Raw genomic sequence first — 25,318 nt, 5'->3', positions numbered from 1 at the left:
TCTCACCCCTCCCTTTATGAAACAATTTCAAGAAGCCTCCTCAGTGATACAAGAGTTCAGCCTGAGCTCACCAGGGTACACTACAGAGGTGATAACAGATCGATTTGAGTCAGGGAGGTGAGGTGAGGGTTCAAGTCCTGAAGGACAGCGTTGAGAATGTAAGCTTTGGAGAAAAATACCCATTCAGTATGTTATGCCTGAGACTGTCAACACAAAACATCAGCTCTCAGGCCACTATTAGCAAATCCTACAAATTAAATGTGCTTTAGTAAGAGGTGACTAAACGTGTACAGACAGAAGTTTGGATCTATCAGGAATTACAAGGCAATTTAGAAGCAGGCAACCTCCCTTTAATTCACTTGTGGAGTTTATAACTCAGTGGGATTCTGGTCAGATCAGCAACAGGAAAAAAATTTAAGGTATTATTTTACTATGAAATATGAATTCCGCCATTGTGGGAAGTATATTAGGTCAATTTTAATACTTTTTTAACAGTTCTTTGGCTCCTGTTTTGGTTTCCTGTCTTGACACAAGGGGCTTAATGCGTCACCACTTGATACAGCAGGACCTTAAGTTACTTGCGGTTTTCATTCCTTGAATCCACTTACACTGAGATGGTCTGAGGTCACACACATCAGCTCTTCATTAGACGGGTGAAGCCTTTCAAACAAAATAGTATCAGCCCCCTTGGTGTACAGTCGTATTTGCCCGTCAGGATTCCTAACTGGAAGCAGAAGACATCATTTAACAATTTAATGATAATTTAATGAGGATAATAATAATAATCCTTGCATTTGATATAGCGCTTTTCACGTCAGGATATTTAATGAGCGGTAAATATAATTTTTTAGATTTTCTGACGACGTCTTGGCATATGCGGAAACCCTGAGTATCCAAACCAGACAGAGTTCCACATATGTGTCACCTACACATGGAGATTTCTCTATATCTACAATGGAATGGACACTCTCTCCCTGGAGGGACGCACCCTGCTCGCTTAAATCCTGGAGAGTATTAGGCGCAGAGTCAAGGCTTGGGTGTGTTGGGGACAAGTGGGGCACTCCTGGAATTTAACCAGGTAATACCACATGGAGAGCACTGTCTGGCACTGCTTGACCAGATAGGACCACCTGAGTCCTGTTAGGACCCTTACAAAGGCAACAGGTAAATATACGTTGCGCTGTATATAATGAAGATTGAAACCCAGGATAGAACGACAGACCAGAAAGCTCCACGGTGCAGAGTGAAGACCTGATATCGACTTAAGTTAAGATGTAGGAAAACAATTTCAATCGATATATGTGCTCAACATACCTATCACAGACATCCTCTTCCTTACATTGTTAAAGTCCAGGATGGCCAGGAGCTGGTAGGTGACGGATTTACCCATTTCCTGCACTGTGATGGTCTCTGGGGTGCGGAAACGAAACACAAAGCCAAAATTCCTCGCTGCCATGACCAGTGCTCCTTCATCAGGTGACTGGGCCTGGTAAAAGAGTTCTCCTGCACCAATAGTAAGAACCGTTTGTTAATGTACCGTTTACATTTGGCTATCATTGTTTTTATTAAAAAAAACAAGTGGCGTTATGGCTTTTTTTCCTATTGTAGGAAGAATACATTATTAATAATAATAATAATCCTTGCATTTAATACAGCACCTTATCACTCTGTCAAGATATCTCAATACTCTTCGCAGGATATACTGTAAAATGGATTGACTTGTGTATTTTGTGGGCGAAACGGTGCAGCCAGTTGCACACAGCAACGTCCCACAAACAGGCATGGAGTGAGTGACCAATTTTATTTGGGGGATTGTCGACCAGGACACCAGGAGAAACTCCCTTCTCTCTTTGAATAGCGCCATGGGATCTTTAACGTCCACCTGAACAGGTGTAACATCTCATCTGAAGGACAATTTGCCACAATTCTGTGCAATCTCGCGTTTTAAGGTTAAAGTAACCTCACAACAACAACAACAACAACTTGCATTTATATAGCACCCTTCATGCAGGGTAACGTCTCAGAGAATTAGGGGTCCGTGCCTTCGAAGAGAAGCGAACTTCGGCCAGGCTGGCGGTGGGTCGTCGAGGGGTTAAACGGATTGCAGAATTCATGAGGTTAACGATAAGAGAGGTAAGGGCTCACATGCTGTACAGTTCTGGGGTGGATATTAATCAGGGCTCAGCTGCCTCAAATTGGCACATCCCATTAAAAGGCAACAGGTACACCAGCGTTACACAGTTACGGCCTCATTACACTCTGGCCCCTGAGCTTAATTCCTGCAGAGTGCCAGCTAATCAGAACCATTCCAGCAGGCATGCCTGAGACACACATTCATTCACTTCTGTCTTTAGAGCCGCAGGAAATCTTCATTAAGCAGGTCGCTCTAATAGCTGTGGCCGGCACTGCCACTTACTTTAATAGGACTCGCACTGGTCTGTGGGACGGTTGCTATACGCAAACCTCCTGCTGTATTCGCCTGCAGAAAGATGCACGGTTACTAGTCTAGCCTACAATATACCCTGTGAAGTGCTTTGCGATGTCCTCCTGGGATAAAAGGTGCCTGTTTTGATACTACAACTAGACCATGACAGGCAGCTACTCCCTTAAGGGTCAGCCTGGCTCAGTGATAACTTTTGATTCGGAAGATTGTGGGTTCAAGCCCACATCAGGACTTGGAATCACACAGTATAAAATGACACTCCAATCCAGTGCTGGGGGGTATTGCATTGTCAGAGATGCCGTCATTCGGATGAGACGTTAAACCGAGGTCCCATCTGCCTGTTCAGGTGGATGTTAAAGAGCCCATGATTCAAAAAAGGGAACAGAGTTTCTCCTGTTGTTCTGGCCAACAAATTCCCCAAATAAAATCGGTCACTCATTCCATCACTGTTTGTGCGTTTCACATTTCGCCCACAAAATACACGGTCATACCACTTTACAATATATTCTGCGAAGCGCTTTGAGCCGTCTAGGTGACGTGATAAGGCGCTATTTCACGGATTATTAAGGAGCAAACAGTTATGGAGGCATTGCATGTCTCTGCTCGGAAGAATGGCTTTCCCTTTACATCCAGGCAATGTAGCCTTTGTGCTCACCTTCATTCTTTTCTTCCGGCATCACCGTGTGGCACAGAGATAGCACCCGGAAAAACTCATGGACCATGGGAACCTCCAGTTTAACAGCTTCCAGCAGACTGTGGTCATAAAACATGAATTTCTTATCTGCTAAGGGGTTGGATGAAAAGTCCACGGAAGCTATCCTCTGCAAAGTAACAGAAAACAAACTCTGTCAAGTAAAAGAAAAATAATCCTTTGCATTTGATGTAACGGCTTATCACGGCTTCGAAACGTCTCAAAGGCGCTTCACAGAATATACAGTCAAGTGAATTGACTGTATATTTTGTGGGCGAAACCGGCAGCAAATTGCGCACAGCAGTGTCCCACAAACAGTCGTGAGTGACCAAATTATTATTATTTATGAACCGGTTTAAACCGTGATGTGTTGGCAGCCGCGCAGACCTCAATATCACACTTTAAAAACATATCATTTTTTTATAAGCCTTAATTTTTGTCCTTAAAACAGAACATGTATTAAATCGGTTCGAAGCAATGAGCATATATCTTACACAAGTCCTTACCTCAGATATTTCAGTTTTATGTCCGTGCTCATCATACACATCCCCTAAAATGACAGTAAAAAAAAAAATTCTTATTGAGAGTTTTTTGCCGTGAGTATAATTACAATCACTCTTTCTTCACGGTAATATACAAACATTGGCTGTTTACTTGTCACAACCCTCGCGTGTTGAATTCTTTCATTTGACGCCAAGATTCAAAATTCCAATCTTTGCTGACCTTCTGACTCTCTGACATGCCCCTCAACTTTGCAAATCAAGGTTCTAGATGGAGAAGCGTATGCAAAACTTACCAGGGCACTGTCCTGGGAAGATTACCATTTATACACAGTCTACAAGGCTATGAGATTTCCCCTCCCAAAGCAGAATTAACGCCTGGTAAAATTCAATGATAAGGTGACATTGTCCTCACAAGCTGGACGGGCAACTAAGTTACATAAAATCTTCTTATTTACTGAAGCGAAAGGAAAGCACTAAAACATCACACAGGATTCCATTTGTACCAACAATCTGAAAAGTGGAAACTGTGTTCTAATCGGGAATGGATTTTGAATGATACGGATCTCGCTGTCACAGTTCTGAGCATGGGAAAGTTGCATTGAGTCTCCACGGCGAAAAGCAACTTGGCGAAAGATGATCTGGTTGTAAAGTTTCCATGTGGGGCAAGGCTGACATGATTAATGCCCGTGAGGCTATTTTCCAGTGAAGTGTACGGACATGCTGAATGTTTCCATATGTGAGCTGCAGTCGCCTCACAAGCCAAACAAATGGATTTCTTTATTATTCTGATGAAACCGTTGAATATTACTTACACTTAAAAAAAAACTAATTGTAACAAAACTCAACATTTCAAAGGAGAGCACGTTTATTACTCCATTCAGCCAAAAATGCATACTCTTGCCATGACTCACTGCTCAATGTTGTGTTTTGCAATGAGACGGCTGCATTCATTACAGCCCGAGTGTATCGTGGTTATTGCGTGTAGATGTTAGTCTTAGTTTGTAGTTAGTGTGCATTTGTGTATGTCTGTTGATGTTTGTGTATGTGTGCAGGAAGGGCAGGTCAGTGTGTGTTTAGTTAGTATGTGTGCATGCAGGGGGAGAGGTTAGTGTGTCTGTGTGTGTGTGGGGGGTAGTGTCTATGGAGAAGGTGTGTGCATCGGGAGAATAATGTATGTATGTAGCTAGTGTACGTGTGTGTGGGGGATAGTGTGTGTGTGATTTATGGGTGTTTGTGTGTGTATGAGGAAACATTAGTTGTGCAACTAATTGAAAATAGAAGTCTTCAGCCCCAAAGCTGGTGTGACTGCCATCATGAGTGTTAACTAGAATGAGTGTTAATTAAATGCTAACAATGGAGACTCTCCTTCCACAACATACATATAACTCTCTCTCTGTTAGGGGTGTCATGTTCATCCTCACTAAGCAAAGTATAAATAGATGCTTCACACATTCGCCTATCAACGAGCCGCTGTATTTTCATCCATGTTTAATACTGATCAAGACAAAGCAATTTGCTCTCAAGGCCACAGGAAAACTGATAACACAGATCTCCATGCAATGCTACTGTATAAAGCGCATCAACAGTGCTCCCCCCGCAAACAGTGATACGCTGTAAAAGAAGCAAATGAGTTATCAAATGTGCAGTCACTCACCATAGGCCTTCCCATTAATGGAGCATTTGTTGAAGACCATTATGTTCTGGGTGAGAGTTCCTGTTTTGTCAGAAAATATGTATTCTATTTGGCCCAGCTCTTCGTTGAGGGTTGTGGTCCGAGCCTCGGCAAAGGTGTCCTTCTTGGCGTAATACATCTTGCGGTCCCAGTTTATGAAGTAGCTGTGTCCGAGCCGGATGACTTCCACACTGTTAATGAGTGGAAAGTGGAGACAGTGGTGAATAGAATCCATGATGGGACAGGAGGTGGAATTCAAAAGGGCCAAAACAGCGAGACAAACGACTGAGCGTGTCTGAATCACGCTCTTCGCTTGAAAGGTATCTGGGATTAAATGGGTGACAAAGTTGTGAACATAACAGGGAAGAGAATAACTGTCTCACGGTGCTCACTTAAATGAGATGCGAGCAAAACCCCCCCAAAAACCCCAATACAATTTACATTTATGCAACCCCTTTCACATCGTGAGCACGTCTTCAAAGCATTCAACAATGCCACGAGGGACGACGGGGAAATGGCGTTGAAAGATCTCATAAATTGGCGGAACAGGCTGGATGGGCTGAATGGCCTCCTCCTGTTCCTGGTCCACTAAGTCAATTGTGCCAAAGTTGCAAAAAAAAAGACTTTCATAGAACGAAACAGAAATCACACACAGGAACGTTCTCCAGGACTAAACCGAAGCAGTCAATCTGTACTTCAAAGATAAAGGCGAGGACATGAGAGGAGAGAAAACATCAACACTTCTTGCTATTGAAGCGTGTGAAATGACGATCGCTCACCTGACATACAGTGAAATCGGCACGACGGTATTGAGGATAATGATGTACGACCAGAAGCTTAAAAATCCTGAAAAGACAGAGTTTTCTATCCACGGATCCCAGGGCAGGTAAATCTGGAAATAGAATCCCACCTTGTGTTCCCATATTGAATTTCCGATGGCCAAAATGGTCCCCATACACACCAGGAAGCCAAAGATCTGTGAAAAAAGCAATTTTCGTCATTACATGACAGCAAGGTCAACCTCGTGAGTGTCCCGCTTGAAGCTCCGAGAACGGTGAAGCGGGTCTAAGATGCCACATTCACAAAATTATTATTGTTATTAAAATATTAGTTTGCCAATTAGCAGAGCAGTCACTCGCAAATTTCCAAGCCAGCAAAAGCCTCGTGGTAGGGAAACAAATAATCACTGAGTGTTTCTTTTGTATTGTTCTGACTTTGGCGAATTGGGGAATCACGATCTGCCCTTCATGACTATCGTGGGAATATCGGCAAGCCTGGTCATGCAATCCATTGCAAACATCGCATTGCGGATTAGCAGCCAGAAGAGATGAGGGTAACATTTCCATTTGCAAACCAGTTTCATCAACCGCGGCAATGAACCTCGGTGACACTTACCCCTGCAGGGGACTGGTGCGTTCCGAGACATTACCCTACGTAAATGCAAGTTGTCGTCGTCGTTGTCGTGGTGTGGCACACCAGAGGCGTTTTTATCCCAACGTTTTATCCTAACTTACCCACAGCACTAAAGTGTTCATCAATCGGTCTATGCTCGTGCGTTTGAATTTTGTATGGCCGCAGTTCTGCATCAGCTTGGTGTCAGGACCTGGAGAACAAAGGCATCGTTTGCCTACGAAACACACAGTGACTCCACTTCACAGTATTCCCTGCAAAGCGCTTTCTGACATCCTCCCAACGTGACAGGCGCTGGACCAAAGAAGAGCGAGTTACCTGCAAAGATCACCATCCCGAAGCACCACTCTGTGTTCCGCAGCACACAGCCTCGGAGCAGGACCTTCTCATTGTCCAGGGAATACTTATTATCCTTCCAGGACAGCGTTCCCGTGAACCTGTCCAATTTATTGTTCGGAGGTTCACAGATTACTTCCCCTGCCACAGAATGAGGAGGACAGCATGTCAAGAGAATATTGGGACCTGTCCTTAATCTTTAAAAATCTTTAAAAATCAAAACCCTTAAAAATCTTTTAACCTTTCTCATAAAATGGGAGTTATTCACTGAATAATAATCCTTGGCACAGCGGCTTTCACCTCAGGGGGAGAGGCCACATCAAAGTGCTTCACGGGATTTACTGTAAAGTGTCGTGACTGAGGATTTTGTAAGGGAACCTGGCAGCCGATTTACACACAGCAACTTCCCGCAGACAGACATGAAGTGAATGATCGATTTCACCCAGGAAATTGTTGGCCAGGACAACAGGGAGAAACTCCCTTCTCTTTTCAACTCGTTCCATGGGATCTTTATGTCCAACCTCAGCAGGAAGATGGGATCTCAGTTCAACACCTCATCCGAAGGACGGCACCTCTGATAAACCACACCCTCTCTGCAAACAGATGAGTCACTTTATATGAACTTAGGGAGCACTTAAAAGTAGATGGCATTTGAGGGCTGAAATTCCATCCATTGTTCATAACTCTGTTAGTCTATTTTGGCTTTAAAATTTTAAACCTTGCCCGAGTGGTAAAAAAAAATCTTGGTAACCGAGAGTGAATTCTAGCACTTAAACATTAACCGTCTCACAGATTGATGATCACAATTAATAATCCTTGAGTTCGATATAGCGCCTTTTCACGTCAGGAGGACGTTTCAAAGCACTTCACAGTGCGGGGACTGTGTTTTTTGGGGCGAAATTATGGCTGAATTTAACAATCTGAGCAACCTCTAAATTTTAAGACAAAACAATGTTAACGGCTGAGACTACAACAACAACAAATTATACTTGTATAACGCTCTTCAAGTCGGGAAGATGTCCCAGGGCACTGGACAGTCAGGATTTTTTGGACCCGAGCTGGGAGTTGGGGTCAGGCGGAGTGGAGGGTGGGGGGGGGGGGGGGGACTAGGTGGAATTTCACGTCTCCTTGGAGACATCATCCAAGATTTTTCAGCAGGCCTCCCTCCCTGCTTCTCTGGACCAGCCAGGATGGAGAGATCTGATCGGATGATGCTTTTAGACCTAAAGAACATGCTCTCAGTGGGAAGATGTCCTCAAAGCTCAGTATCGGCCGGTGCCTCCACATAGCACAACTTATATTAACTGCCGCACGTTTTCCGATCCGCGCAGAGTCATCTGACAACCTGCCTTGCGGAGCACAGTGAAAGTGGGCCACTTAAATTAGGGCAGCCCGCGATTTACATCTCAAGCTAATTGTCTGAGACCATCTGCGTGGACTAGCTTCACGCAAACACTTCAGTGCTTACGTAGCAACTCTCGAGAAACCTGGGTGATGGGAGGATTATAGACCAGTTTGGCAGAGAGGAGACAACTCCCATCTATTGCTCCTAGACCACTTCCACTGCATAGCATGTAAGTGACTGTAGGCCTTACAGAGCCTTATCGGGTTGTCTCCAAGTGCTCCGCAGGTCTTCACTGCAAGACGTAGGGGCTGTGCATTCATAGCCAATATGCTCACAGTGACATCCCACACAACACGTTGATCTTGTTCCAACTCTGTGTAATTAGCCAACTCGAACCACTTTACTTTAAATGCGATCCCAGGGGATGTTTCAGTGAAGCAAGTGATGGCCAAATTAGGAGATCATAAACCCTTTCTTTTCCCAGAACACGGGACTATTTATAACGATATTTTACCATTTTATTTTTCTGAATTACAGCCAGCAGACAGCAGTGAGAGAGACGGGGGGGAGAGAGGGAGAGAGAGAGAGGGAAAGAGAGCGAGAGATGGCCATCTGAAGCGTTCTGAATGAGGATTAGCTGAGTGTTTACTCAGTGCCTTTGGCAACCCCCTCACCCAGACAGCAGTAATCTAAAACAAAGTGCAACAGGCGAGCTTGTGGTTTAAACAAGCCAATAAACAAAATAGTCTGACGTACGAGTGTGCAAGTAAGGATGAACTTACTCTCGCTCCAAAGGATCGACGAGTTACTTCGCTATGATTTTCCTAAGCAATGCATGTGCACAGGCCTAATAAAGTAGCTTCAAAAAAATGGCAAAAACACGTAAAGAAGGCCTTTATTTTGGCAGACATTTGTTCCCGAGGATTTAGGATGCAATAAGGTTTGTGGGCGAGCCTCCATCGAGCCTATGCTGCCAGCAGTAATGGGAGGAGATGGCCTCAAGAGCAATGTGATCTACATCTGCTTCAGTGTAAATGTGGCGTCTTTTGAGTCAGAAGTTTGTGGGTTTAAGCCCCTCGACGGCACGTTGAACTCACAGTCTGACCTGACACTCCAGGTCAGTGCTAAGGGAGTACTGTATTCTGGCACAATAGTCTACTCCAACAAATTTATTCAGACAATGGGAGGGTGGGTATTCTGGGAGGATGAGATCAAGTGGACCAAAGGTCCTTAGTCATCTGAATCACTCGGGTGATCTTGTGATTAGCGAGGCCAGCTTTTGCATCCAGGTCAATAATGAGGCCCTGTCTAAGCTGCAGTTCGGAGGCTAGGAGAGGAGGGTTAGTTTCTGTTGCTATGCACCCAACCTCAAAAAAACCCAAAGCTGTTCTCCTTGACAAATTCCCAGCTTTTACAAGAGAGTGAAACTGCACCTGGGTCTAAATTTATTCTATTAACGTAGCAGTTCAGTGCGTACAGAATATTTCAATGCTGCCTTAATTCTGAAGCCTAGTTTTTCGTACGTATCTTTTAAGGGCCATAAACAAACAGCTTCAAGGTTGGGACTGAATTCAACAGTTCGCCAAACTCGGGATGCTGCGAAATGCTGCAAGAGTTGAGTAAATCTCTACGTAGGTGGAATTCTATTCTACCCGGCCACAAAGTGGCGATGCTCAGCTTTAGAATGAGTGGTATTTTTTACTCTTTCTCAACGTGGCTCGCACTTCTGTTCATCAGATCACTCTCGTAAGTTGAGACTCAATTCAATTTCAATCTTCCACAACTGAGGCGGGGATACACATTGAGGCATTGCTTGGGATGAGGGGCGAAAAAAAAGCTGAGTAGGTTATGGCCTTCATAGGCTGCTACTGCTGCCGAGAAACCGATAACACAACACAAAGGAAAGTGGGGTTTTAAACAATATAAAGATGATAATAAATGAGGGGAAAATGTCATCAATTCTTCCCTCAACCACGAGCATTTTACTATCGCTCTGGATGGCTCTAAGACATTGTCTCACAGGCACTTCACTTTGCAGTATATCTGGTGAAGCGCGTTGAAACGTCCTCCTGACGTGGAAGGCGCTATATTATGTAGAAGGATTATTATTAATATTATTATTACTACAGTTAATCCACTTGCCACAGAACTTCGCAGTGGAGCTTGTGTTTTAATACAAAGCTACTTCACTGCAGGCTCCCTCACATTATTTCGGAGCTGACACATGCACAGCACAATTGACTGATTTTACGTGGGAGGAATATTGATGCTCATGATGATTTAATGACTTGAGTGCAGAGCTGTGCAAAGTGGCCAGTGTAAAGAGACGATACGAGACTGCAAAATAAATACAGTCCAGGGAAACGTAGCCTAGAAAAGGTTTTCACTGTGAAATCTTCACGACCTCGTTCTCGACCTGACCTAGACCCCGGCTCACATCCACTTTACGACCTACTACTGTGTATGTTAACAGGAAATAATCTCAACAGAAAAAAAACACTCACCGTCAAACTCCGCCAGTCTGCTTATATCTGATCCGAGTTCTGAGGTGACCGTCAGCGCTTGACGAACCTTCAAGTTGGTTTCCCTGTTGGCGATAGGCAAAAGGGTGAACCAGAAAACAAGATCAATGGAAGAAATAAGAGAATTATTTTTTTAAGGGTGTCATAAGAGCGTTTCATTTTACAGGGCAGAAGGAAACCAAAACTGGGGTGAGGATTGGGAGTCATGTGAATGGCAGTCAAGGTTAACTGGTTAACTAAAAGGAGTATTAAAAGGCACGAGGGGGCAATAGAAAAACAGATTCTTGCTGATAGGATCCAAAGATTTATTGTAATATATTCGGCGTAGACAGAAGGGTCCAATATAAACTAATTGCTGGAAAGAGCTGATCACTCAATTCATTTGACCTTAGTGGGGTTTGTGCATCAGTTATTTGCTGGAGAACTAAATGGAGGCAAGAGTTTTATAGGGGTTGGGAGGGATGGGGGAGGGGGAAGAAGAGAAAGAGATAGTTCTTTCCCTCCCCACTCCATGGAATCTGACTTAGTGACCATCGCGCTTGATGAGGAGGTGACGTATTAACATTGCGGTTTTAAGTACGTACATAAAAAAATTGTATTTTACAAGCTTTACAGAATTCTCTACCGGTAACAGAACTGCCTCCTATTTCAGAGATCCCTAAACTTTCATATAACGTGCGACAACCAGTGTAAACAGTGAGCTTTCCCGAGTTATCCCTGCTTAGCTACATCGCAGAGTGCATCCTGGAATCTTACCCGTCCAGCTCAGCTGTCTCCACGTAACTGAGCCCATGTGGCTCACTGCTGGATAGCAACATCAGATCAGCCTGGGGATCGAGCATGACACAGAATTAAACAGACCCCTACAGCACAGAAGCTAGTCATTCAGCCCAACTATTCCGCCCCAGTGTTTATACTCCACATGAGCCTCCTAACCACCTTCCAATCTCCTCTCTGATACCCCTCCAGTCCCTGAGGCATGTGACAACGACACGATAAAACAATAAAACATCGAATCACATCAAAATAAGCAGAGTACAGTAGTCAGCATTCTGAAACTGTAACACTATCTTACAATCCGTCTTCTCTTAGATAATAATAATACTTACATTTGGTATATATAGCACCTATGAAAGGTGCTATATATACCAAATGCTGCTTCAAAGTACTTCACAGCATATACTGTATAGTGGAATAACTGTATTTGTGGGTGAATGATAATGAACCACAGATACTCAGGAGGGTTTTTACACAAGGGAAGTTTGGATGAAGCCAGGCTGTTGGTACTTAGGTATGAAACGACTTGACAGTCAGTACTTACAGCCACAAATTGATTGTTTTCCAATTTGATAATGTCTCCCACTCGAACGTTCATCCATTTTTTATTCTGCAACCTTTGGAGAAAGTCGAACAAAGGAGGAAGAAATAATTGCAGTTTAATCACAGTTTGTTTCTTCACGTCTCAGATATCACATCACAACCCCAAATAATATTCCTTATATCTGATACGTTGCTGTTTGCGTCAGGACGACATCTCAAAGAGTTGCGCACGATTCTTTTACTGTAAGTGCAGTGATTGTACAAGAACACACAGTCAATTTTTACACAGTGATGTCCTACAAATTGCCATGAAGTGAATGACCAAATTTATCTGGAGGATTGTTGGCCAGGACACCGGGAGAAACGCCCTTTTCTTTTTTGCATAGTGCCATGCGATTTTTTAACATCCACCTCAACAGGCGCAGACAGGAACTCAGTTTAATGTCTCATCCGAAGGATGGCACCTCCGACAAAGCAGCCCATCCCCCAGCAATGTTGGGAAGTTTCAGTCTAGACACTGAGCTCAAAATTCCGATGTTGTGGGCCTGAACCCACAACTACCAACTGAGCCAGGCTAACGCCACAGACACTCACAGAAATATTATTCCCTTGTTAATTTACACGTTAATTGCAATTTATCAGCGCTCCTACAAACCTCAGCGCTCATTTTAGCGTTTCCTTCTCCTGGAGCCAAACAGGACCCCTGAGTAGGAATTCCAAAATAAATCAAGACTTTGGATCCCACTGATGAAGCCAACTGGCAATCATGAGCAAGTCTTTACGATAACTCACTGGGCAAAAGTTGTAACCTCCGGGGCATCTTACATTTTTCTAGTAATATTATGAGTTAACGATTGATTTAGTAAAGAATTAAAATGAAACTTCAAACAAATTGGGTTTCCAATGCAGTGTTGAACCATGTGGCCTGCACAATTGTTTAGTGAGCTGATCTCAGCAGTCTGGGCACCACATTTGGTACCCTGGGTCTAGGTGGGGGATATTAGCTTAGGATTCCCCCATCACTATCCAGAAGCGCCTGCTGGAGATTGCTCCATGAAGTTCTAGCTGCTGATACTCCAGCAGTTACCCCCACAGGGAGGTTTCTGAGTGCAGGCCGCGTGCCTACATGGAACCCTAATTCTGTTGTGGATACTCTTAAAGCACGGTGATGGTTTTCCATGCGTGTCAGACACCAGGCTGAGCAAAAAAAAACGAGGTAATACAAGGACTGTTCGTACTGACTCCCTCTGGTCAAACAGCCTGCTAACTTTTACTGCCGGAGGCTCATAATTAGGTTGGGCTCGTTGGAACCGTACCATAGCAGAAGGACATGCCATCAGGTGGTGGGGGGGGGGGGGGAGGGGGGGGAGGGGGAGTGGTGAAGATCTGAAGGAGAAAAACAAGCAGGGAAACAAAATGGGTTTAACAGTCCATTTACGTTCCTGTGATAATCATGAGCAGAGTACCTGGAGAGGGAGCGAGCGTTGCCTAGGTTACTGTTGTGTGATGAAGGCTGAGAGTAAGAGAATGCCGAACACAAAGCCAAGAGCAGTTTCAACTGTGCAAATGAGGTAATGCCATCACTGTAAGATGTAGAAGCTATTTCACAGAAACACCACTGAAGATTTTTTTTTACACGTACGCAGGGCGCGAGCGCACACACACACACACACACAGACACACGCACAAAAGCAATCATAAATATGCATGGTTCACTGTAGATTGTAGAGCAAAGCCATCACATGGCAGCACTCAATCATATGTAATAACCTATCACTATAAGAATCGCAGTTAATGTCCCTCGCCACGATAAAACTAAACAATGCATCGTTCCCTTTACAAGCCTCTCACAAAAGACACTTAAAATCACACCTTCTCTAGCACTGTAGGCTGCGCTTGCTTTATAATGCCAGGGTCCGTCACTGTGACAGAGCTTGATGTACCAGCAATATTTAGTGCAGAATCACTGCTGTCATGGTAACTTTCTGCCGGTGGGTAACTACTTGTGAAAAAAAACGGCTTAATTGAACTCATTTTCCATTGAAAAGATTGTTTCTAATTATCGGGTCATTGGAGAAGCTGAACGCAATATTAAAAGGAATGTCTCGCTGATGAAAAGGAGTGTCTTTTAGTACAGGTTTCTGCTACACAGCGGCACTGTTTCGGTACAAGATGGCACGAGGCTGGAGCTCGCTGCCATTAAAAATCAACAGCGTTTAAGCGTATTATTTTCGTTACGTCACGAGTATGTTTTTGTCAGGGCTTTTTTTTTGGCGTCCACTGATATAAAAACAAAAATGAATGGTGAAACTCCATTTACACGTCCACTTGCTGGGAGGTACTTCCCAAGCCATCAAGAGTCTCCCCCGTGCCTCCTCCTTATAACCCAGTCAAAGAAACGTCCTTTGCTGCTGCTTAGCGTTGCTGCTAAAATTCCGAGGTGCTCTCGACAGCATTCGAGGGATCGCCATGGCTTTGAGATCTTACGCAGACAAGCGCTGGTGTGGGAATGCAGTTCCCGAATCCCGTTACGTGTCTCCACGAGGCACGGCGAGGAGATGATCGCCACTTACTTGCCACCGATCAGCACCTGAGAATTTCGATTGTTGACCTGGTTGTCGCTCTTGTAGCGAAACTGAAACATCCAAAAAAAAATTGGGAGTTTACAGAGGAAAACAACGATAACTCGCGCTCATATTGTGAGATCGGCGAAAGCCGTAAGCGAACCACGTCGGACGATAATTGGCTCAATTACTAAGGCTTGAACGTAAGCTCTAGATTCGCTCGATACTTACAAAGTCATCCGTAGCATCCTTGACTGCTGTGATAGTCAACACTAACACTAAAGGCACTATCGTTGTGAACCAGGACAGGGAGGAAATATGAGGAATCAGCTGAAAAATAGAAACGTACTCAATGAGAGTCCCGACTGAAACAATCCGTAAACTTGTACACACGGCTGGTGTGAAATGCAAGACAATTCATGTGTCTTTGCGAAACACACACTAAAATATATATGCATATCCTCCCTTACCATACAATTAGCGCCTTGGGAAGTCCTCCCGACGTGAAAGGCGCTCTACAAATGTAATTTTGTATTGTATTGTATTATACAGAGCGATCACATGTCTTGGTTAAACTAGAGAGGTTAAAGCCAAAAACGATGCGCACTAGGGAACAACAGTTCAACAGTGAAAGGAATCATTTAACTGCTCCGACATCTTTTTTTTTCTTTTTGCAAATAAAACCTGCAGGAATTTAATTGGCAAAAGAAAATAAAGCTCTGCGTCCTATTTGGCTTTAGCTTTTCGAGACATACCTGTAAAATCAGCAGGAATAGAAAGTATGCGTTTGCGACCCGTTGGAATTGCTCAAACAAGTTAATAGGCAGAAATGTGATCACGTTGTATTTGGAAGTGTTGATGCGGTTATTCTGTAGAAAGAAAGAAAAAAAAACAAGCGCTTAGTGCGTGCACAAAAATTGCCGTTGATGACTGCCCCCCGCAGATTAAAAACGATAATAATTCTTGTGTTTGATATAGGACTTATCCCTGTCGTCAAGACGTTGTGAAAGCAATTTATGCTGTTATAATTTATGCACTGTCCCCAAAACAGCCGTGAAGTAAATGCCCAGTTTTATCTGGGTAATGGTTGGTGACAACCTATCTATTCGACTGTGATTTCGTCCAGCTTTCCCTCCCGCTCCCCCATCCCTCCCCACAGTTCGGTCTCCCAGTCAGCTATTCGAAGCTTTATTGAGACATCTTTCCGTTGAAGACGCCTGAAAGTGTTTTTCCGCTGACTGACTGTAAATCGTTGTTGTTACGCTGTGGTTGCAGGGAATGGTGTCCGGGGATGAATTACAGGGTTGTAACGGTATTTAAAGGGTCACAAAGTGCACTGTAAATGGTTTACTGGTTTGAATGCTGCGTGTGTATGGCACACATGGTAATCCGTCATCTGTAAGCGAGCGCTGCAATAGCACAAAGTGCGCTGGAGACTTCCCTCCATTTCTGACAATCATCAGGAATAGAAACTGTGCCTTTGCAACCCTTTGGAATTGCTCAAACAAATTAACAGGCAGAAACGTGACCACTTATGGACTTGAAGTGTTGATACGGTTGTCCTGTGAAAACTATCAACCCCATCAACTGTGTACTTGCAGGCAAACCTCTGCTCGCCTGCAAATACACAGTCACGACACTTGACAGCAATTCCTGTGAAGGGCTTTGAGGTACCTCAACGTGATAAGGCACAATATCAGATGCAAGGATTATTATTATGATAATATTAATAGCAAAGGAGATGCCTTGAGGAACAGTGCAGTGCAACGTCAGCCACAGCGAATTACACTCGAATCGCTCCTCTATGGACGAGCGGGAAATTCAGGAACTCTGAAGGGAACTCATTGGTGCAATGTAGTCAGGGAGAACATCGCTATACTCTTGGGATCGAAGCAGCTTTGCTCCTGGCAGTATAAACACAACATAAAATAACCGGATCCTCAAGGTGAAACTATGACCTTTAGTTCTCTCCCCGGTATATAAAATATTTGCTGTCATCAAGAATGTCTAGCTTTGCGATGGATCCAGCAAGATATTGCAAGCAATTCCTGTTGGTATATTGCAATAGTTCACTCCTCTCCTAAAAGATGTGCACAGAAAGATGTTATGTCCCCTTGTGGCACGGTTAATACAATTCAATGCAAAACTAATTTGCAGATTGAAGGAAAACTCTGTACAATCAGCAGCAGTGCTAAAAGAAAGAAAATTGCTTTCACAAAAAATGAAGAGTGCTTGCTTGAATGTTTTCTTTGAAATTCAAGGTTACGGAATTCACAGTGGTCTAGGCTGAGAGAAGTTTTTAGTGCTTAATGGAAGAACTAGTGCAGGATAACAAACACATCTACAAGTGGAAAGGAGAGCAAACAGGCTGATGCCCTGTGATAGAGGCTTTTGAGCTATAAGGAATGAGTACATAAGCCTGGAGACCTCTCACAGGGGTTTCACTGAGGTATATAAGCTACATATCGGGATACAGGAGGTAAGGCTGGAACAGTAAGTCAGAACAACCGGGCAACAGACTCAAGGCATTGAGCGTATGACATGCTTTGTGCATAGTGCAATCAATGAGACATCAGACCAAGCTGAACCATACTGTAATGAAGTTCCCCAATACTTACAAACCCATTCTCCTCACACCCCACGTCGTTTATCAATATGAAGAACATTTCACGGAACTTTGTTGCCCGCTTGCACTGCCTGCAATTCTGATCAATCGTCACCTTCGAATTTGTTTAGGTTGCAATACTTGCAGAAATACAAAAATATAAATGTAGCCACCTTTTGCAAAACGGCCACCAAGTGGCTTCAGTAGTAAATAGTTTGGGTAAATTATCACAAAATTGGTTCGGATGCTGAATACTATTCGCCCATTTGATCTCATCACTTCGAGAATATCTACTACCATCTTCACATACCAATAATTGAGCTTTTTTTTCCAGATGAAACCAGCCTCTTGGTTCTAACTGCTTTCCTAGTAACCTGTTCCAGGAGCTAATTGCCTTCTTGGTTAAGAAATACTTCCTGGTAATTGCCTGTTGCAACTCAAAACCTTTTCCTCTTAGTTCTATTGTCTCCGAGACTAATGTTCTGGGTTTTGCTTTTCGATCCCATTTCAAAGTTTACAATAGATTCTAGAAAAGAAACACTGACTGAAATAGGCATAAAAAGTGTACTTTCCAATGATATATTAATGAATGAGTCAGACAGGCAGATCTACCATCAATGCCTTGGATTGCTGAGACTCTTCTTGACTTACTCAATACCAAGGAGTCAGAGTACTGCCCACTTCATGAGTCGTAAAGGCACCATACGCTCATCTCTGGTGTTGTTGCACACATCCCACTATCTCGGTCCAAACTTTGCAATACTTGGTTTACAAGAGCAAGTGAGAAGCATCACTTACAGCATATTCAAATCTTTCATTGTATTCACGGTTGCTGGCTTTCACCTTCCGCTCCTCCTCTGTAAGAGACAAAGTGGACATAAATAAATCCACAGCTCGGCAGAACAGAGTGACTGATGTCAAGCGCAATGACTGTGCATTTACAGGCGAACTCGGGAACCAATTGGGACCAGATAACGTCCCATAAAACCACCCTGAAGTACTACAACAAAAACATACAACAGATACACAAGAATAATACCCAGAAATGGTTAAGCCAAAATGCTCCTGAAGTGATTCCAGAAATCATTAGCAGGCTGACTACATCTTTGCCACATTTATTGGCATTAACCTTCTTCTGACTTAAAACAAGTTGCTACCGATACATACAGAAATCGAACGAAAGCTATTTATTTAGCGGTGCAAATATTTGACGATTGTGAATTCCTACTCGTTAGAACAGCATTAGAGGCTAGACGTGGTCAATTCCATGGTATTTCTGTATGTACAGAAGAAGCAGAAGTTACGTTGTTTGCTTTCCCCAGCCTTACACATAAGCTGCTATGACGCACTCCTTATAAAGAAAGTAGGTGTCAGTCTCGCACTCTCCTCAGAATCAGTACTTTGCGGGTTCAAGCCCCATTGCGGGACTTTGAACTCACAATCTTGGTTGGGGGAGCACTGCACTGTCCTTTGGATGATTTTTCAAGACATTAAAATACAGGGACTACACTTTACGAGGTGCCCTGTGAAGCTCTTTGAGACATCCCTACCTTGATGTGCGAAGCGCTATTTCAAACGCAAGGATAATTATTATTGTTATTATCTATATAACACCAATGCGGCGCCAAGGCTAAATGTTTCCTCTCATTCAGAAATCCCCAGATAAAAATATCTGCAATTGACAAAAAAAAAGTTCTCAATGCGCACAAGGCTTTATAAAATATTTAAATGATTCAGTCATTACCTTCAATCCGTATCTGAATAATAATTTGGAAACAGCGATTTAGAGTAATTGTTCTGATAGTACAATGGTTCACATGCTGTGAACAGGGCACATGCTTTAAATTGCTTTTATGTGCTGCCAGTCAGATAACATTGTGCATTCAAATCCATTGCGCTCATTTGTCAGCAACAGGACACAAACCTGGCAACATCCTTAACCACAACACAACTGTGTTCACACAGAGAACTTGATAGCACAACAATTCTCGACTGTAAGCGACCAGAGGGGGGCCTCGTGAGTCAAATTCAATGCTACCAGTCGTGTGTCTGCTGTTGTACCTCTCTGGCTATACAAACGTTAGGTTCTGTTCCGCTAAAGTTAACCCCCAATTCTAACTATGCCGCATTATAGCATTCAATACAATGTACAGTCAAGTCGCATGATTTAGCGCTACACAGCACGCCATGCTGAGTGCTTCATGTCTCTCAGCTAAGGAACAAATTAGTGACACACATCAGCGCGGCCAAAGATCTTTGAATTAAGGACGTTTGTCTCGGGCCGTTTCAGTCATTTTTTTTTATTGAGGTGGAAATTATGATTTTGTCACGGAATAATTAACTCCGAATCTAAACCACTTTTTTCCCCACAGCTGTTAAGGTTCCAAGAAGACTCTACGGCGGAGCACTCAGTATTTTTGCACTGAAATGGAAACAACAGGGATGATGAGATGCATTCAGCTATCAAGAGCGATTGGAGAGTTTGAAGCCTTTCATCTCTATGGCTGAAGTGATTAAGAAGGGACCTGTTCAAGATTATGAAGGGATTCAATAAGGTGGATGTCAATTCGCAGTTTCCACTTGCTGGTGAGTCCAAAATAAGAGGGTACGAATATAAGATGGTAGATCTAATAGGGAATTTAGGAGGAACTTATTCGCGCAGAGGGTGGTGAGAATCTGGAGAGGCTAAAAAGTCTTGTAAACATGTGAACCTGAGCGCATCTCTATGCTCCTGATTGACACCTTACATTAACGCCCTGATATGATTCACCAAACATAACAGAATTTGAGAGAAAGATTCAATGCAATTGCCATGTCTATCATTCTCCCTGACCTCCTATCACCATCAATATCTATCATTATTATTATTATTCCCCATCGTCTAGTGCCAAGCCATCCCTCCTCTTCTCCTCTTCCCCCCGACCCCTTCCCCTCTAAGATCTCAGTGATCTCTCAGATCTGGGAATTCTGGCCTGGATCCACAAAGCTATTCACATATAATAAAGTCCGGATACCTCAACCCTGCCTTAACAACAAGATTACATTTGTATAGCGCCTTTCATGTCGGGAGGACGTCCCAAGGCGCTGGACAGAGTACAGCATTTCAGACCCGAGCTGGGGTCAGGGAAGGAGAAGGGAGGGGAGGGGAATGGGGGTGGCCAATGGCATGGTCGAAGAGGAGGGTCTTGAGGCGGGACTTGAAGGAGGCTAAGGAGGGGGCGAGGCGGAGTGATTGGGGGATGGAATTCCAGAGGTTGGGGGCAGAGTGGCTGAAGGCTCTCCCGCCGATGGTGGGGTGGGTGGGTCCAGGGAGGTGGAGCAGGCCAGAGCCGGCTGAGGGAGGGAACGGGCGGGTTGGCAGAGGGTTAGGAGGTCGCAGAGGTAGGATGGGGCGAGGCCATGGAGGGCTTTATAGGTGAGGACCAGGATCTTGAATTGGATCCTCTGAAGAATAGGGAACCAATGGAGAATGGGGGAGATGGGGTCGCGGAGTTTGGTGCGGGAGAGGACACGGGCTGCAGAGTTCTGGATTACCTGCAGCCTGTGGAGGGAGGAGTTGGGAAGGCCGACAAGCAGGGAGTTTGCATAGTCGAGCCTGGAGGTGATGAAGGCATGAACAAGAGTTTCAGTGGCCTGAGGGGTGAGGTAGTGGCGGAGTCGGGCAATATTACGGAGGTGAGGGAAGGCAGAGTGGGTCATGGCTTGGATGTGGGGAAGAAAAAACAGTTGAGGGTCGAACAAGACACCGAGGTTCCTGACTGGCTGGTGAGTTGGTGTGCAATCAGGGAAGTTGATGCTGCCAGAGCCTGAGTTGCTGAGGCGCTGGCGCGAGCTAACCAGGAGCCTCAGTCTTGTTCACATTCAACTGTAGGAAATTTGCCCTCATCCAGGACTTGATGTCCAACAGGCAGTCTGTCAGGACAGCAGTGGTCCTGGAGTTGAGGGTGGAGACAGAAAGATAATGTTGTCACTACTCATATAAGTCGCTATGCTGTCAATATACTGGCCTCTTCCCATGCAAAACGTTAATAAGGGACTCAGCTTGACTTGGCACTCCTTAACAGGTAACTAGTCACATTTTAGAGATACTTGTAAGTATTTACAATGTAAAAGTGATCGGATAACTCATCCTAATTCGAGCAAAAGGAGGGAGGGGGGGAACGGACTGTAAAAGTGCAACAGTTGTTGATGCTGTTAAGTTAAAAGTCTGCCTTTGATTGTTTATCCTTCTCCCAGTGTTTTTTTTGGTTCGGGGAAAAAAAATAATTTCTCTGGGGTGGGTTCGGTCACTCAGAAATCCGAGAAGAGTATTAACAGTCATTGGAGCACCACTGGTTAGTAAACATCTCCGCTGACAGATGGATGCTAATTCAGCTCCCTCTGACTGCCAGCTTCAATAACTCCTCATCTCTCTGAAGCGGTGGCCTGCACTCATTGTTTAAAGCAAACACATCAGAGTCTGGCAGACATAAGCAACAGGATGTTGTAGCTATTCCAGTTCCTTGTAAACATCTGATTGCTATGAAGATGGAACTGTTGGTGAAATGGACTCTATAGTTTCCATAGGGTTCCTCTAGGAGGAGCGCTGCTTAAACAGTGATGGGAATCTCTCCCCTCGGGAAGCAATAAAGTCTTTTTGTGGTAAATTGGGTAACAGCCCAACTAGGTGTGCCCAAGGCAAGGGTTTAGCCTCCAGCACTGATAAAAGGACAAAAGCGAGTGGGCTGAGCAACAATTACAGGCTGGAAAGTCACAATTTTTTGAATTAGCTGTTAAGTGGGACAGCTTGGCTGCCTAAAATATATGCAGACACTACACTTCACAATAATCTCTGTGAAGCACTGTGAAACGTCCTCCGGACAATTTGTAGTAAAAGAATAATAGTCCTTACATTTCCTCTTCTCTTCCTGCACGTAATAATATTAACAATAATAATCCTTATATTTGACACAGCGCCTTTCACGTCAGGAGGACAGCTCCAGAGTCTACACTGTAAAGTGTAGTGACTGTGTATTTTGTAGGCGGTCGCAGCATACAATTTGTGCACAGCAACATGCAACAAACAGCCAGTGAAGTGAACGATTGATTTTATTTCTTTTAAATATATGTTTAGCGCCCGAATCAGGATTGAATCGATCCCAACCGCTGTGCTCCACTGGTCTAAGGTGGTGCTTTTCTCCACTCATCCTCACATGAGTGGAATACACAAGGACATAAGACTTTGCTGGGCGAAAGAAGACCGAGGTCCGTCTAGTTCACCTTCCGAAATCTTGGTAGTCGCTTGACAGGTCGTGTCGTGAATACAGTTAACTACAACAGGCTACTGTTTGGGGCAGTCCAACACTTTGCTACTTGACGACGTGCCAACGACCACCCAGTAGAAAGATAAATACACAAGAAATTATTCAACAATCTGTCCAGAGAACGTCAGCTGTGTAACCTCTCTCTCGCATGTGAAATCTCTGAATAACTATCAGTATCTGATTCAGGGACAGTGACTGATTGCACGTGAAGATACAGTACTTGAATTGCATTAAACACAGAGTGGTTACGTGACGGACTGAATAGCTTTTTAACTGCTATTTATGTTTTAGGAGATACCTAAGAGAGGGTAAGTGTAGGGAAGGGAGGAATATGGGGAGGGGTGGGGGAGTTACGGGCAGAGGGGAATACAGCACATTTCTTTGTTGAGTATGTGTCTGGTTGACGCCTCAACTTGCGCTTGAAGCCAACCTACAGCATAACTCGGTGAGGTTCACAAATAGAACTTGCAGAGTGGAGACGTGTTACGAGTTCCGGTTGAGTTCGACATTAAAACCATCGGATCAAACCTCAACGAGGTCTTATTAACTTCATTTGAAACCCGAGGTGTGTTATTAGCTTGAACACAAACACCGTATGCCGCTGCACTGATAAGAGGACGGCTTCACAACACTGTCAAGATATAGTTTCTATCGTGTCGGGACTTGAGCTCACAGCAGAGGCATGCCCTCCGGTGGGATTAACCGCAGAAGGAGCTTCAATAGCAAAATCATTTTGAGCTAAAATTGGGAAAGGGTTAAAATATCTTGTAAAATTCCTTCCGCCCGCCCCCCACCCCCCACTGGAAATAATAATGTTACGTGCCCAACCCAGCTGCGAAGGGTTGGTGCTGCCATCTTGGACCGTCTTAATGTGGGGAGTGGGGGTGGGGTGGGGGGGCGTGAGGAGGGGCGGTGTTATCGGGTGTTGCACAAGGGCCTTTGAAACTTATCTGGAGCGCACTGGCCTGTGCCTGGGGCAGAGTTCCAGGAAAAAAAACTCTCGAAGGGGCTGTCCTGCGTACTCAGGAAGGGCTACAGAGGCCCCTCTGGAAGGAATGGGGGTTGAGGGAGGGACGGCGGAGAAGCGAGCTCGACTGCGCAAGCGGAGGTGCCACATCTGCAGGAAAGGGAGAGAGGAAAAGCAGGAACACCGATGAGAAGACAGATCTACAGTGGGGTTTTGATACGAGAAAGGAAAAGCTTTCTGCAGGAGCACTCAGGGAACTGTTCAGGCAGTGTTTGTTTTTTTTTGCTTTTCCTGCAAAACTGCCTGCTCCGAAAAGAGCCCCCAGCATTTGGGCTGTCTATCTGGGAATGTTCACCCTTAAACAGATATAGTGCAGGTACTTAAAAGGTCAAAGAACTGACAATATATTGAAAGGCGCCGGGATCAAGAAAGCGAGACAGAAATAGACTTCATTCCCTTTTTTCACCCCGTTTTGATCTTGCAGCCACTTCACCATGAACTTTAGGAAACTTTGCAGCATTCGTACAACAACAACTTGGAGTCATGCAGCACCGCTCACTCACGGTAGCGTCTAAAAGGCGATATGTGTAGCGGGAGTTGCTTATAGCGGCTCCGGGTGCAAATGTGTCAGGGCAAACCTGTGGCAAACCAGGTAACCAGACATAGGTCATGGATGGATAGAGTTCCCGTAGGAATTGCTGTTAAGAAAGAACGTGATAAGGCGCTTTATCAAATGCAAGGATTATTATTATTATTATAACATAGGCAATCAGAGAAAGGGTCATCTTTCCGTACCTTTGATATTATTTTTCTGGGGTAAAACCCAGCTAAAACTGATTTTTTTTGGGGGTTGTTTAGATGGGAAGTTAATCATAACATTTTTGCATCTTCCCCGCCTCACATTGGTTTGCCCCAGGCTCATCGTTAAAGGCAAAGTAATCTCTTAATACCTGCTGAGACTATTGCTAAAAATTGAGGATCGTGGAGGAACAGTTCATTCAGAAGCTTCCTAGGGGATTTCAGAACACCGGCGTTCAGTTTTGCTGAACTCACCACGTGGCTTGGATAAAAGGCTGCAATTATACCGATCTGGATCCGTTGTCCCCCCCCCGAGGCACTGGAGTCTGAAACCAACGCAGTACTGATCCACTGGGTTCTCCATACAGTGTGAAATGTAATGCAGTTTTACTGCTCAGTGAGCGAGCAATTAATCATTGCATCCACCAGGTTCATCTGCTGGGTCTCAACGCCTCAAACCCTCACAGACCAGCTGCTCAACTTATCCATCAGTTACATGGGTGTTAGCCTGGCTCAGTTGGTTGCACTCTTGCCTCCAAGTCATAACATAAGAACATAAGAAATGGGACCAGGAGTAGGCCGTTCGGCCCCTCGAGCCTGCCCCGACATTTAATAAGATCAAGGCTGATCTCAACTATTCCATTTACCCGCCCTTTCCCCATATCCCTTGATCCCTTCAGTTTTAAAAAATCTATACAAGTCCTGGGCGTGGGGTGGGGGAGAGCTACACTGTCAGAGGTGCCATCCTTTTGGATGAGACACCAAACCCAGAGCTTTGTTCGGATAAGCATTAAAGATACCACAGTGCTATTCAAAACAAGAAGGTAGTTTCTCCCAGT

The 25,318-nt window shown here is 44.4% G+C and overlaps 1 protein-coding gene across 3 annotated transcripts in view; it reads right to left on the bottom strand.

The window, feature by feature from the left end:
• Positions 1-25,318, bottom strand: part of atp8b4 (ATPase phospholipid transporting 8B4) — a 68,891-nt gene that overhangs the window by 15,626 nt on the left and 27,947 nt on the right. For all 3 annotated transcript variants that reach the window (XM_042344071.1, XM_042344072.1, XM_007906227.2), the window contains 15 exons: positions 18,210-18,268; positions 15,562-15,675; positions 15,038-15,136; positions 14,816-14,877; positions 12,244-12,316; positions 11,679-11,749; positions 10,905-10,987; positions 7,038-7,196; positions 6,824-6,912; positions 6,089-6,285; positions 5,292-5,500; positions 3,641-3,684; positions 3,099-3,264; positions 1,315-1,503; positions 609-724 (listed from right to left, as the gene is read on the bottom strand). In XM_042344071.1, the coding sequence (XP_042200005.1) occupies positions 609-724; positions 1,315-1,503; positions 3,099-3,264; positions 3,641-3,684; positions 5,292-5,500; positions 6,089-6,285; positions 6,824-6,912; positions 7,038-7,196; positions 10,905-10,987; positions 11,679-11,749; positions 12,244-12,316; positions 14,816-14,877; positions 15,038-15,136; positions 15,562-15,675; positions 18,210-18,268 (1,730 nt within the window). The remainder of the gene's footprint in view (positions 1-608; positions 725-1,314; positions 1,504-3,098; positions 3,265-3,640; positions 3,685-5,291; positions 5,501-6,088; positions 6,286-6,823; positions 6,913-7,037; positions 7,197-10,904; positions 10,988-11,678; positions 11,750-12,243; positions 12,317-14,815; positions 14,878-15,037; positions 15,137-15,561; positions 15,676-18,209; positions 18,269-25,318) is intronic.

The sequence above is a fragment of the Callorhinchus milii genome, unplaced genomic scaffold (assembly GCF_018977255.1).
Source record: "Callorhinchus milii isolate IMCB2004 unplaced genomic scaffold, IMCB_Cmil_1.0 Scaffold26, whole genome shotgun sequence".
NCBI lineage: Eukaryota > Metazoa > Chordata > Chondrichthyes > Chimaeriformes > Callorhinchidae > Callorhinchus > Callorhinchus milii.
Note: the sequence above shows the minus strand (reverse complement) of the source record. Positions and strands in the feature narration are given on the sequence as shown.